Source organism: Gobio gobio (assembly GCF_949357685.1).
Source record: "Gobio gobio genome assembly, chromosome: 20".
Classification (NCBI taxonomy): Eukaryota; Metazoa; Chordata; class Actinopteri; order Cypriniformes; family Gobionidae; genus Gobio; species Gobio gobio.
In genome coordinates, this window is record NC_137113.1 from 45827407 (window position 1) to 45841435 (window position 14029).

Genomic DNA, 14029 nt, shown 5'->3' on the forward strand with positions numbered 1-14029 from the left:
TATCTGGCTGTTTTCTCAATGTGTTAGGTGCTGCTGATATGGTCTAATACAGTGGTTCTCAAAAATGATTTTACATGCTTATATTGATATTATATAACTAATTATATATTGCGATTAATTCCATCTAACATAAAGGTTCGTAAAAAAAAGTGTCTGTACACTCTAAAAAAAAAAAAGGTTCTATATGGCACCAAAAATGGTTCTTGGCTCGTAAATTGGTGCTATATAGTACTAAAAAATGTTCCCCTATGATTACGAGCAAAGAACCATTTTTGGTGCCATATAGAACCTTTTTTTTAGAGTGTATGTATGTATGTGTATATATATATTTATATAAACACATTGAAACTATTTTCATTACAAAATTGCAATAATAATTGTAAAGCATAATATATAAATATAATATATAAAGATAATGGTAACTAGTGTTGGACCGATATTTGCGATTTTTACGTGTATCGGCATCGGCTGATACAAGGCTGCTGCGTTCGCCGATATTTTTTTTCCCTGCATTATTTACAGACAGGCGTCCACAGGGCAGCTCTCACCGTCTTCAAAATCAATTGAGAATTGACACGATGGTAAAAGGTCGAAAGACTGAAGTTTCAGCATTGGGAGATTTTTTTCCTGAATTACTGCTGGTGTTGCTCTACAAGAGATTAAGTTAAGTGCACCTACACTCTAAAAAATGCTGAGTTAAAAATAACCCAAGTTGGGTTGAAAATGGACTAACCCATCAATTGGGTTGTTTTAACCCAGCAATTGGGTTGTTTTAAGCAAACATTTAACCCAACCGCTGGGTCAAAACAACCCAATTGCTGGGTTAGTCCATATTCAACCCAACTTGGGTTATTTTTAACCCAGCATTTTTTAGAGTGTAACCATTAAAGGGTTAGTTCACCCAAAAATGAAAATTCTGTCATTAATTACTTACCCTCATGTCGTTCGACACCCGTAAGAGCTCCGTTCATCTTCAGACACAAATGAAGATATTTTAGTTGAAATCTGATGGCTCTGGAAGGCCTCCATTGGCACAATGCACGGTTCACTCTCAAGACCCTTAAAAGGTACTAAAGACGTCGTTACAAAGTCCATCTCACTACAGTGGTTCTAAAATAACTTTATGGAGTGACGAGAATAGTTTTTGTGCGCAAAAAAACCCTAAATAACGACTTATATAGCGATGACGATTTCAAAACACGGCATCATGAAGCTTCGAACTTCATGATGTTTGTAACGGTGTTGGACTTTGTAACGACGTCTTTAGTGCCTTTTAAGGGTCTTGAGAGTGTAAAGTGCATTGAGCCAATGGAGGCCTTTCAGAGCCATCAGATTTCAACTAAAATATCTTCATTTGTGTTCTGAAGATGAACGGAGGTCTGACGGGTGTCCAACGACATGAGGGTAAGTAATTAATGACAGAATTTTCATTTTTGGGTGAACTAACCCTTTAAATGACTAGGTTGTAAATAGTTTTAAAATTAAGTATAGTACAGTCAGTTTGCACTTTATTATGCTGCTTGCTTGTTGATACTGTGCAATAGTGTAATTATTTTATTTATGCTTAAATATTTATTTTCAGAATTTATTTTCACCACTGAACTCTTTTTTTCTTGTTCTACCTCACCTGTTTTTACTATTTGTTAAATATAGTTTTTTTTTAGTTCAATAAAATGAATTTTAAATTGTTATCATCCTGATCATTGTGTCATTTTTATGTTGTAAATTGAGGGAGAAAATCGGCAGCCCGTATCGGTCATCGGCTAAGGCTGATGAAAAAAAAACGGCATCGGCACTAAAAAAATCCATATCGGTCGACCCCTAATGCTAACACTTTACAATAAGGTTCATTAGTTAACATGAAGAAATAATGAACTGCACTTATAAAGCATTTATTTATCTTTGTTACTGTTAATTTCAACATTTACTAATGCATTATTATAATCTTGTTAAAGGGTTAGTTCACCCAAAAATGTATATAACGTCATTAATTCCTCACCCTCATGCCGTTCCAAAGCCGTAAGACCTCCGTTCATCTTCAGAACACAAATGAAGATATGTTTGTTGAAATCTGATGGCTCAGTGACGCCTGCATAGGGAGCAAAGCAATTTACACTCTCAAGATCTATTAATGTACTAAAAACATATTTAAAGCAGTCCATGTGAGTACAGTGGTTCAATATTAATATTATAAAGCGACGAGAATATTTTTGGTGCGGCATAAAAAACGAAATAACGATTTATATAGTGATAACCGATTTCAAAACACTGCTGCACGAAGCTTTGGAGCGTATCGAATCAGCCAAAGTCACATGATTTCAGCAGTTTGGCGGTTTGACACACGATCTGAATCATGATTCGACTCACTGATTCATAACGCTTCGAATCTTCATGAATCAGTGTTTTGAAATCGGTTATCACTATATAAGTCGGTATTTCGATTTTTTTTGCCGCAAAAATATTAAAAGTTTAAAGTTTAAAACTATTGGATCTGGATCTGCCATAACCAATCGCTATTGTTTGGTCGCGACGTATGTCATCTCAAACTAGCGCACGACATCAACGTCATCGTTCTCAGCCACTCCCTCTGTTCACTGATTGAACCGGTTCAAATTCGAAAACCAGAGAATATACCGTAATCCCAGACGGAGTACTGAATGAAAATGAAAATTGATCGGAAGTACGTAGGAGGGCCAAGCCAGGCTACGCAAATGCACCAGGGTTTGATAGAATCAAGTTGAGTGTGAAACGGCAACATGTGCCAAACATCTTTCCAAACTTGCAATGAGAAGCGTTTACAAACCTGTTGTCCAACAAAAGAGAACATTTAATCGAGTGTTTGAATAACCTTCTTTTGAGATCGGATGTGCTACACATCACAGAATGAGGCAGAAATTATATTATTTTATTATATTTTGTAAAGTGATTTGCGGTGTAGAGAAGTGTACAGTACTTTTTTTCTCTGTCATTGGATGCATAAGGTTTCCTGACAAAAATTTAGACATTACAGTCAGTTTTTTAATCATAATTTAATATTTTATAATAAAACCTTAGACCTTTCTAATAAACCCTTTTCACAGACTGTGATGACGCGTAAAAGTTTTTTGTATTTTCGAAAATGCCTTGTTGATGCTAGAGGTCAGTGGAGAATGGGCCGACTGATTCAAGCTGATAGAAGAGCAACTTTGACTGAAATAACCACTCGTTACAACCGAGGTATGCAGCAAAGCATTTGTGAAGCCACAACACGCACAACCTTGAGGCGGATGGGCTACAACAGCAGAAGACCCCACCGGGTACCAATCATCTCCACTACAAATAGGAAAAAGAGGCTACAATTTGCACAAGCTCACCAAAATTGGACAGTTGAAGACTGGAAAAATGTTGCCTGGTCTCGATTTCTGTTGAGACATTCAGATGGTAGAGTCAGAATTTGGCGTAAACAGAATGAGAACATGGATCCATCATGCCTTGTTACCACTGTGCAGGCTGGTGGTGGTGGTGTAATGGTGTGGGGGATGTTTTCTTGGCACACTTTAGGCCCCTTAGTGCCAATTGGGCATGGTTTTAAATGTCACGGCCTACCTGAGCATTGTTTCTGACCATGTCCATCCCTTTATGACCACCATGTCCCCATCCTCTGATGGCTACTTCCAGCAGGATAATGCACAGTCACAAAGCTCCAATCATTTCAAATTGGTTTCTTGAACATGACAATGAGTTCACTGGACTAAAATGGCCCCCACAGTCACCAGATCTAAACCCAGTAGAGCATCTTTGGGATGTGGTGGAACGGGAGCTTCGTGCCCTGGATGTGCATCCCACAAATCTCCATCAACTGCAAGATGCTATCCTATCAATATGGGCCAACATTTCTAAAGAATGCTTTCAGCACCTTGTTGAATCAATGCCATGTAGAATTAAGGCAGTTCTGAAGGCGAAAGGGGGTCAAACACAGTATTAGTATGTGTTCCTAATAATCCTTTAGGTGAGTGTATGTGTGTGTGTGTGTGTGTGTGTGTGTGTGTGTAGACAGTAATGCAGGTTTGGAAAATAAGTAAATGATACCAGGGGTTTATTTTGTAGGGGGGTGAAATGTCCTTTAATGCATGTATTTATTTATTTGATAAGAATTGTCTTAAGAAAAAACTCATTTTTAAACGGTTGTAAGGGTGACAGAGTCTAATGATTGTGAATAAAACAGTATCATTTCTCACGTAGACTGCGTCATACTCATATTTAAAAAAAAAAAAAAAAAAACATTCCTGGTGTTATTTTACTGCAAACTGACTGAACTAAATTACTCAAATTGCCCGTCTCAAATCTCCATTTAACATTCGGCCCACCCTTTTTCTCCTCCTGCCCTTGTCTTCCTTTTCTTCCCGTGTCTTGTTCCTAAGCCACCCCCAGTATGGCAGATAATAGCAGCGGCTCCACCAATGCGATTCCGTCGGCTCAGCCCTGCCGACCGCAGCTGGTCCTCAGTAAGGATGGGGGCGGGAGGGAGGGAGGCTGCAGCACCCTGACGGAGACCTAAATGAGACAGCAATAAAAACCTCATTCAACCGCCACCGGGGCAGAGAGCTGCTGCTTCAGGCGCAGGGTAACCACCGCTGACCTGCCAATTCCCAAATATACTCTACCCTCTCCAATAAAGCGCTTTGTTCTCTCCCTGTGCACGCCTGTCAAACCGTGCCCTTTGAGACTCCCAAAACTATGTTTACATTACAGATTGGATGGTGCGTTGATGCCATGAATTTGCTTCTGTGTGTGTATATACATGCATTGAAATTGCAGTCCGTCTAATGTGAGTTCTGCCCGGAAAAATGCCCATCTGCGTTTTCACAGAATGATTTATTTCCCATCTTTTTGGCAGATGCTTTAATGCTGTATCTATTTTGGAAATGCACCGCTTATGGGACGCACTTGACATGAGCTGTTTACGTGATGATTGTTCAAAATGCTTCTTTGTCCATTCTCAAAAGGCATTGCGAGTGGTCAGGATGTTTAGTCTCCCGGGGATGTGTTTTTCCAGTCGGATGATCAGAGCACCACTGCTGGATTCTTTGATCTTGAGATGTTTTCCCGAAGTGAGCGATTTCTGCTGCATGTCATGTGTTTAATATGGCTTTTTTCTTCAAAGAACCAATTCTTCCCAGGCTGAAAATACATTACCTTGTAGCTTTAATGAAAAAAATTCATGCATGTCCTTGCTTTCAGATAAAAAAACACTATGACATTCATGAAAAAATGAGTTTTTCCCCCCACAAAACCCTCAGTCTATTATGACATTAGGGACCAAGTGTTCAATAAACCTTGGATTGTTCAGAAGAATTGTGATTAGCGCTGCTTCTCTGTTGACTGAGATGCAATGTCACATGACTTATTGATTTTTGCGAGGTATTAATAATTCAGGAGGGCACCTCCAGAGACCTCACATGCGGTGATGGAGCAACAGGAGATGTTTATGGTAGATTTTCAAAAAGATAATGATGCAGACCTTGAACTATTTTATTTATCCTTTTCATAAGACTAGAGATAAATCTCACAAAATGAAACTCTTGTAAGGATGATGAAGTTAAATGTTTGTGAATTAAAACTGGTGTCATTTTACAGACGTCGTGCTCGGACCACCAGAGGTGAAATATCTGTCCTTGCGTACCATGTTGACTTGACTTTGATCCGCTTTGGCCTAATAGCAGTGCTGAGTTTTGTTTACTTTGACTTCTGGTGGGAGTAATCGGATTACAGACCTCCAGATTCATTTCAAGATGTGGAGCACCAAATAACAATACTTCAAACCTCATGCGCTCCGGTTATTTGTGTTCACCCAGTTTAGCATAAGCATTTAAGCAAGATTCGGTTTGATAATAGGGACTTAGTTCTTTCAAATGACATTATGCATGGTTTCTAACCCTCAAAAGAAAACGTCTGGGGTGTAAAAATATATTCGTGTCACGATTCGATACAATGGATACATGTATCGCGATATTTTAAGACAAAATAAGCAGGTTTTTTTTTTTTTCATTTTTATTATTACTTTTTTTTATTATTATTGTATTATTATCAGGACCCACAAATATTTCCCCATTGCATTATTATACATTATATTCAACATTATAAATAGTCCTTTAATGCCATTTAATGTAGTCATTTAATTACTCTTTAAACTTAAAGGGTAACTTCAGTGATTTAGCATTAAGCTTTGTATTTAAACTGCGTCATTTATGCAGTAGAAATGTGAAATTATTTTTGAATTTGGTGCCTTCTTGACTGAGAAAAGACAGAAAATGTATTTTTGTCTCATGTGGATGAAAGATAACAACTCCCAGAATGCACTTGCTTCGCTGCCCTATAGAGACAGAGCGTATTTAGGCCACGCCCACGCCGGGGGGAAAAACAATCCAACGCTCTCCATTGACTTTGCATTGCGTGAGGCTGCATCCTTGTCATTTCGGACTTATAACAAAAAACAGAACAATGTCTAAAAGCTGATATGTGACAAAGTGTACAGCAAACAAGCTAAAAAACACAGAATTGAGTTTTTATAAGCTGTCGACCCCAAAAAACGAGAGTTTAAGGAGACAAAAGTGGATAAAGGCAGTAAAACGTGACGCTTCAGCTGAAGAATGGGTACATTTTGGGATCCTGACACTCAGTATGCCTCAGTATGCCTATGTGTGCAGTAAATATGTTGTCACTGTTGAGTCAAATATCCAAATATCAGGTTTATATATTATATTTCCTGTGGCTGATAACGTTCCCCTCTAGTGGGTGTACTTCTCAGTGTAATATAACGTGTCGCGCTCTGTCTCAATGGCCTGTATCCACTTTTTTTGTTCTTGAACGCTCGTTTTTTGGGTCAATAGCTTATAAAAACGTCTGGGAGAATATTTTTGGTGCGGCACTGAATCGACTAGCTGATTCGATACGCTCCGAAGCTTCATAATGCAGTTTTTTTTAAATTGGTCATCACTATACAAGTCGTTATTTAGTTTTTTTTGGTGCACCAAAAATATTCTCGCCGCTTTGTAATATTAAAGGGTTAGTTCACCCAAAAATGAAAATTCTGTCATTAATTACTTACCCTCATGTCGTTCGACACCCGTAAGACCTCCGTTCATCTTCAGACACAAATTAAGATATTTTAGTGTAAATCTGATGGCTCTGAAAGGCCTCCATTGGCACAATGCACTTTACACTCTCAAGACCCTTAAAAGCTACTAAAGACGTCGTTACAAAGTCCATCTCACTACAGTGGTTCTAAAATAACTTTATGAATCGGCGAGAATAGTTTTAGTGCGCAAAAAAACCCTAAATAACGACTTATATATGATGACGATTTCAAAACACGGCCTCATGAAGCTTCGAAGCGTTATGAATCAGTGAGTCGAATCAGCAGTTTGAATCGCCAAATTTCAGCAGTTTGGCGGTTTGACACGCGATCCGAATCATGATTCGACTCACTGATTCATAACGCTTCGAAGCTTCATGAGGCCGTGTTTTGAAATCGTCATCACTAAATAAGTCGTTATTTAGGGGTTTTTTTTGCGCACTAAAACTATTCTCGCCGATTCATGAAGTTATTTTAGAGCCACTGTAGTGAGATGGACTTTGTAACGACGTCTTTAGTACCTTTTAAGGGTCTTGAGAGTGAACCGTGCATTGTGCCAATGGAGGCCTTTCAGAGCCATCAGATTTACACTAAAATATCTTCATTTGTGTTCTGAAGATGAACGGAGGTCTTACGGGTGTCGAACGACATGAGGGTAAGTAATTAATGACAGAATTTTCAATTTTGGGTGAACTAACCCTTTAATATTGAACCACTGTACTCACATGGACTGCTTTAAATATGTTTTTAGTACATTAATGTATCTTGAGAGTGTAAATTGCTTTGCTCCCTATGCAGGCGTCACTGAGTCTTCGGATTTCAACAAACATATCTTCATTTGTGTTCAGAAGATGAACGGAGGTCTTACGGATGTGGAATGGCCTGAGGGTGTGGAATAATTACATTATTTTCATTTTTGGGTGAACTAACCCTTTAATGCACTTTTATGGACTTCAAAAATGACCCAACCATTCACTGCCATTTTAAATCTTGGAAGTAAATAATATAACTTTTATTTGTCTGAAAGAAGAATGTCATATACACCTAAGGATGACTTGAGGGTGAGTAAATAATGGGCTAATTTTCATTTTTGGGTGAACTAACCCTTTAAAACTCCCGGTGCTCATTATGTCCTGCCTCTCCCGTTATTAATGCTCTATACATATAAGAATAAACGTATTATTTGACTTTGAGGAGTGTTGGCAGCACCTTCGCTTCAGATGATCAATGCAATCAATCACAGTTCTAATCGCAAGAAAGCATGTCAAAATGACCACTCAAACTGTGACGTCTAGCTCATCCCAAAAAATGTATTCTGTATTTACTCACTCTCATGTTGTTTTGACGCGTCACGCAATCATTTGAACATCTGTGTTTCCTACAGTATGCACGTCGTTGTGAATCTGTTCATCATATAAAGCCACTGTGTCTCTTCAGATTAGGGATTTTTCCCATTTCTGGATCTTTTAAGTTTTTGAGGAATGGACTTTAAATGGAGGGACAGAATCATAAAAATATCTTCATTTGTGTTTGGAAGTTAAATGAAACAACATGAGGGTGAGTACATGATGACAGAATTGACATTTTTGGGTGAATTATACCTCATAAATACAGTAAGTTGACCCTTGGATAAAACAACTCTATATTGTGAATCATAACGTTTACATCAACGATACATATCGCATTTTTATCTTGTTATATCTCGATTAACGATGCATCATTAAACCCCTAAAATCTAGAGATCTTGATTCACAGATTTTGGTGTGAATGTTATCTTGTGTATTTGTCGTTCACTGATTAAACGGCGAGAAATCTTGTCAGATATTTAAAATATCACTTGTCATGTCATAAGCAGATCTTCAAAACACTGCCAATGTGAGGGAATCAATAGGATTGAGCCGAGTGTTAATTAGGAAACTGTTCCTCAGGAGAAATGAAGGGGAAAAAAATCAATATGGACATAATTATATGCACCTGCACCTGTTCTTCACAACAAGAATAGATGATGGTGGAAGTAATACAGAAGATATGAGAGGTTATACGTTTCATTATATTCAGTTCTCTCTCCATTTACAGTCATTAAACTCACATTAGAAGAATGTGCATCCCTTTAAAGTGACTTTCCCCAAGTAGTTAATTGTCTTTTGGTATTTCAAGAATAAATATTAGATGTATAGCTTCATGTAATAAACATTTATATTTATTTGTGTAGCGCAATACATTTTCCAAAGCCAAATGTGAAGTGTAGTGCTCACACTTTCCAGATGTGATTCTAATGTCAGAAGAGCTCCTCTAGGGGGCAGCAGTGAGAACTGAGGCCGTTTAGATCTTTGCTGCTCCCTTGTGGTACATAGAAGATATTGCAGGAGAAACATACCACTCACATTCATTTGTGCATCTATCGATCATCATTGTATTGCATTGCATTATGTTTTGCCACCGCCCCAGACACACACAATTAAAATTCATCTTACAAAGTCATATTATGGGGAGATTAGCCTGGACGGTAATTGTTTCTCACGTGGAAGTTCGTAAAAATAAATTTGCATGCCACTTCAGTGATAAAACTCGTGATTTATTCATGGTGGAGGAGCGCGTTTTGTGATCCTGCGCTGCTCAAGTGGTCAATAAATAAGTTAATACAGCCTCTTATTTACATGATAATGGTAATTTTAACATATAATTGCTGCCGTAATAATGGCCCCTTTCAAATGTTTACGTGCTTTTCTTCTTTTTTATTTTTTGAGCGGTGATGAAATATATTGCTCTTGTAAATACTTGCCAGCATTTCATTAATAAAAGCCTAGATCTTTAAAATGGTTTCAAATTACAAAGAAGCGCAACTGTACGGTGCTCCGCAGGGGTCAAAAAGGATATAAACAGAGAATTTTGAAGTGATGAAAACTGAGTGATGTGGATTCGGATGGCAATTAAATTACCACATGACCTTGGTGTTTGTCAAAAAACAGGAGGTAATTCGGCCGGGGATTTTTACGGGGGTGGTGGCAGAAAAACATTTTAACCGGTATTGGTACCGGTACCCAACGGTACCTTTGTTCGGTACTGATGTTTACATCAATAACTGTAAAGAACCTGTAGGTCATTTATAGAAGTGTTATTGACATTATGCCAGAGCTGCCCTGCTCTCTGTCTGCCATTGTCTGTGATGTTTGTTTAATGTAATATTTACTAGTAAATAGTAGGCTACTAGTTACTTAATTTAATTCATAAAAACAACCGGATTATTATTTTTTTCTTTTTAATTTAATTTATATGAAAAGATTTCCCACAAATTATGTACTGTGTATTTTCTGGTAATCAAATGAAGAGAAAATACATTAATTTAATTTATCTTTTAATTTAATTAAACTTTTTTGTCAAACAAAGCTGCACAACTGAGCTTTAAACGATTAAAACATGAAGATAAATTGTAATTTATTACTTAAAAAATAAAGTTTTGATCATTTATTATTACTACATTAGTGTTAGTATTATTATTACTACATTGAAACGTATCTAAACTCTACTGTACAACAGTGATGTATTTGTCAAGATAAACCAGACTTTTATTTTGACGGGTTGCCGTGAAGAGCTTTGAGTTTCTGTGTGTTTATGACATGATGGTAGTTTTTCTCAAATGAAGCGGTAAAATGCTCATAAAGTGACTCTCAGTGGCTCTGGAGATGACGTTCGTGCGTTTATGTCTTCATATGAGACGGCAGAGATGGAAACATGCGACCGTCACGTGCCATTCTGAGTGAGTGAGTGTGTGTGTGTGTGTGTGTGTGTGAGAGAGAGAGAGAGAGAGAGAGAGATAAACCGCGCATCTATGGCATTCATTCGCACAGAGACACGCAGGATTCATATTTAAATAAGTCTTTTTGCGGTTTAATATTCACAGACATTAGTCCATATCACAAGATGCGTTCTCGGGTACCGAAATTTGGTACCGATTGATTTAATTTGAATCGGTAGTACCGACGTAATTCGGTCGGTGTGCTTAAAAGTACAGAGTTCGGTACCCAACCCTACTTATGACCAGTGTTGGGGGTTACGCATTACAAGTAACTTGAGTTACGTAATAATATTACTTTTTCCAAGTAACTAGGAAAGTAACGCATTACTTTTCAAATTTACAACAAAATACCTGAGTTACTTTTTCACATTAATTTGACTGACAGCTCTCCTGCCCCCATGTTGAGAAAAATAAGTGCAGAGGCGTGTGTGTAAACATGATGGTTATTGTAGTTCCAGACTAAATGTGAGCATTTATTTAACTATTTTTATGCATAATCTACCTTTATATTTAATTTACCAATGTCTTGCTGCTGACCTTTTATCATGAAAATTACTAAATTTTTTGTTTTTATTGGTAAAACTTTTTTCTCCTGCATCCTATTCTACCATTATCCAGAATATAAGCACAGCAGAGCTGCGCCCTCTACTGTTCATGTGTGAATTTGCATTTTTTACCTCAGCCTGGGGCTTATTATTTCAATTTTGTTATGAAGAGGTCTTTACCGTTGCACGAAAATATAACTTTTTTGTTATAAACAAAAACAAAAACAAGCCCAGGTGAGAAAAAGTAACGCAAAAGTAACGTAACGCATTACTTTTCTTAAAAAGTACTTTTTCTTAAAACTCAATTAGTTACTTTTTAACCCTCTGGGGTACTTCGGGTCAAAAATGACCCGAAGCGTTTTATAATTAAAAAAAAAAAATCGTAACAAAACATCAAGAGTGCAAAACAGACAAAAAAAACTAATGTGCTTGTGTTTTTGTGTGTATAAGTGTGTGTGTGTGTGTGTGTGTGTGTGTGTGTGTGTGTGTGTGTGTGTGTGTGTGTGTGTGTGTGTGTGTGTGTGTGTGTGTGTGTGTGTGTGTGTGTGTGTGTGTGTGTGTGTGTGTGTGTGTGTGTGTGTGTGTGTGAGTTTTTTTGTCTGTTTTGCACTCTTGATGTTTTGTTACGATTTTTTATTTTTTTTTGTTTTAGATGTTTCAGAGATTCACCCCTTCACTGTTGAGGCCTTTTTTTCTGCATCCTGGCTGATTTGTAGATTGTATGCACAAAAAAGCCCTCTCTTTCGGACCATTCCGATGAAGCTACGATTTTATTTTTTATTTTTAATAAAACGCAAGATCCACTATAGTGGTAAAAATGTGCTATTGCGTGATAAAAATGCTCAATGTGTCCACCGGATGGCACCGATCTCATTTAAAAAATTGCTTTCATGAGGCCTAGGCTTGACTCTAAAATGAAATACAGCTTTAATAAAAAAATTATATATATATATATCAATTTTTTATTATATTCAATGGGAAAAAATGGGTCATAATTATTGCATAAATATTAATTATAAATCATAAAATTATCTCAAAACACCAAAAAAGGAAAGAAAAAATATTATTGAACAAAAATATATTTCAATGATTTTACTCAAATCTTTTTTATCTTAATCCCACCCTCCGGGTCATTTTTGACCCGAAGGTCCTGAGTATGACCCATAAATGAAGAACCCCAGAGGGTTAAGGGAGTTACGCAATATTGTAATGCATTACTTTTTAAAGTAACTTTCCCCAACACTGCTTATGACCCCACGAGAAACAATTACCGTCCAAATAGGGCTTTAGTCCAGTCTACATGTTCACCTCCATAAAGCCTGGTTCTCTTGTGCTACAGAGTTTGGCGTTAGGAGACCGGCAAAGATGGACTTCTTTAGAGTGGAAGCGGCACTTATTCGACTGTCTAACTTCTCCCTTTCCTCCCTGCACCTCTTAAGGCAGTCGGTGCACAGGCAGTCCTCCCTCACTAAGTACAGACACTCCACTCTCTGGATGCTGTCCACCTCTGGAGGCTCGTCCGCAGGGATGGGGTTGCATTTGACGTTCATCTTCTGCAGTTTTGGCAGGTTTTGGACGCACTTGGGCAAATGTGTCAGGAGGTTGTTGAAGAGCCCCAGTTCCCGAAGCTCTTTGAGAGCAGCCACAGATGGAGGTAGAGTCTCGATGCGGTTCATTCCCAGGTTGAGAACCCGTAGGCTCTTCAAGAGCCCGAGCTCATGTGGCAGGCCGAAGGTGGTCAGGTGGTTGTTGCACAAGTTGAGGCTGTGGAGGTTAGGCAGGCGGCCGATAGCCGCAGGAACCTGCTCCAGGTGGTTGCTGTGCAGGTCCAGCAAACGGAGGTTCACGAACTTGTCGATGGTGTCAGGGATCTTCTTGAGAAGGTTGCGGCTGAGGTCCAGCTCGTCTACGTCGCAGAGCTTCAGGATGCACTTCGGAAATGTGGCGATGGCCATGTTGCTGAGGTCGAGGCGACGCTTGCCGTCTACAGTCACCTTCAGAGCGTTCTTGGCCATCTTGAGTGTGATTTTTCTCCCTGACGGATCAGTCGATTTCTTCTTCCCTTTCACCATTGTGTCTATGAACAAGGCAACATTGTTAGTTTAATTTTTGTACTGTATTTCTGAACAATATGTTTTATGCTGGCCTAGTGAACTGCCTAGTGGGCAGTGTTAAAGGGTTAGTTCACCCAAAAATGAAAATTCTGTCATTAATTACTTACCCTCATGTCGTTAGACACCCGTAAGACCTCCGTTCATCTTCAGAACACGAAGATATTTTAGTTGAAATCTGATGACGATTTCAAAACACGGCCTCATGAAGATTCGAAGCGTTATGAATCAGTGAGTCGAATCATGATTCGGATCGCGTGTCAAACCACCAAACTGCTGAAATTTGGCGATCCAAACTGCTGAATCGACTCACTGATTCATAACGCTTCGAAGCTTCATGATGCCATGTTTTGAATTCGTCATCACTAAATAAGTCGTTATTTAGGGTTTTTTTGCGCACAAAAACTATTCTCGCCGATTCATAAAGTTATTGTAGAACCACTGTAGTGAGATGGACTTTGTA

At 38.3% G+C, this 14029-nt stretch overlaps 1 protein-coding gene and 1 long non-coding RNA gene across 2 annotated transcripts in view; both read right to left on the reverse strand.

Moving 5' to 3' along the window:
* LOC307117027 overlaps positions 1 to 14029 on the reverse strand; it is a 527365-nt gene that overhangs the window by 312177 nt on the left and 201159 nt on the right. The gene's annotated exons all lie outside the window — the stretch shown is intronic.
* On the reverse strand, positions 12760 to 13527 carry lrrc18b (leucine rich repeat containing 18b; the record flags this gene model as incomplete). Its single annotated transcript, XM_079845933.1, has 1 exon — positions 12760 to 13527. The coding sequence occupies one exon, from the start codon at positions 13525 to 13527 to the stop codon at positions 12760 to 12762; it is 768 nt and encodes a 255-aa protein (XP_079702059.1).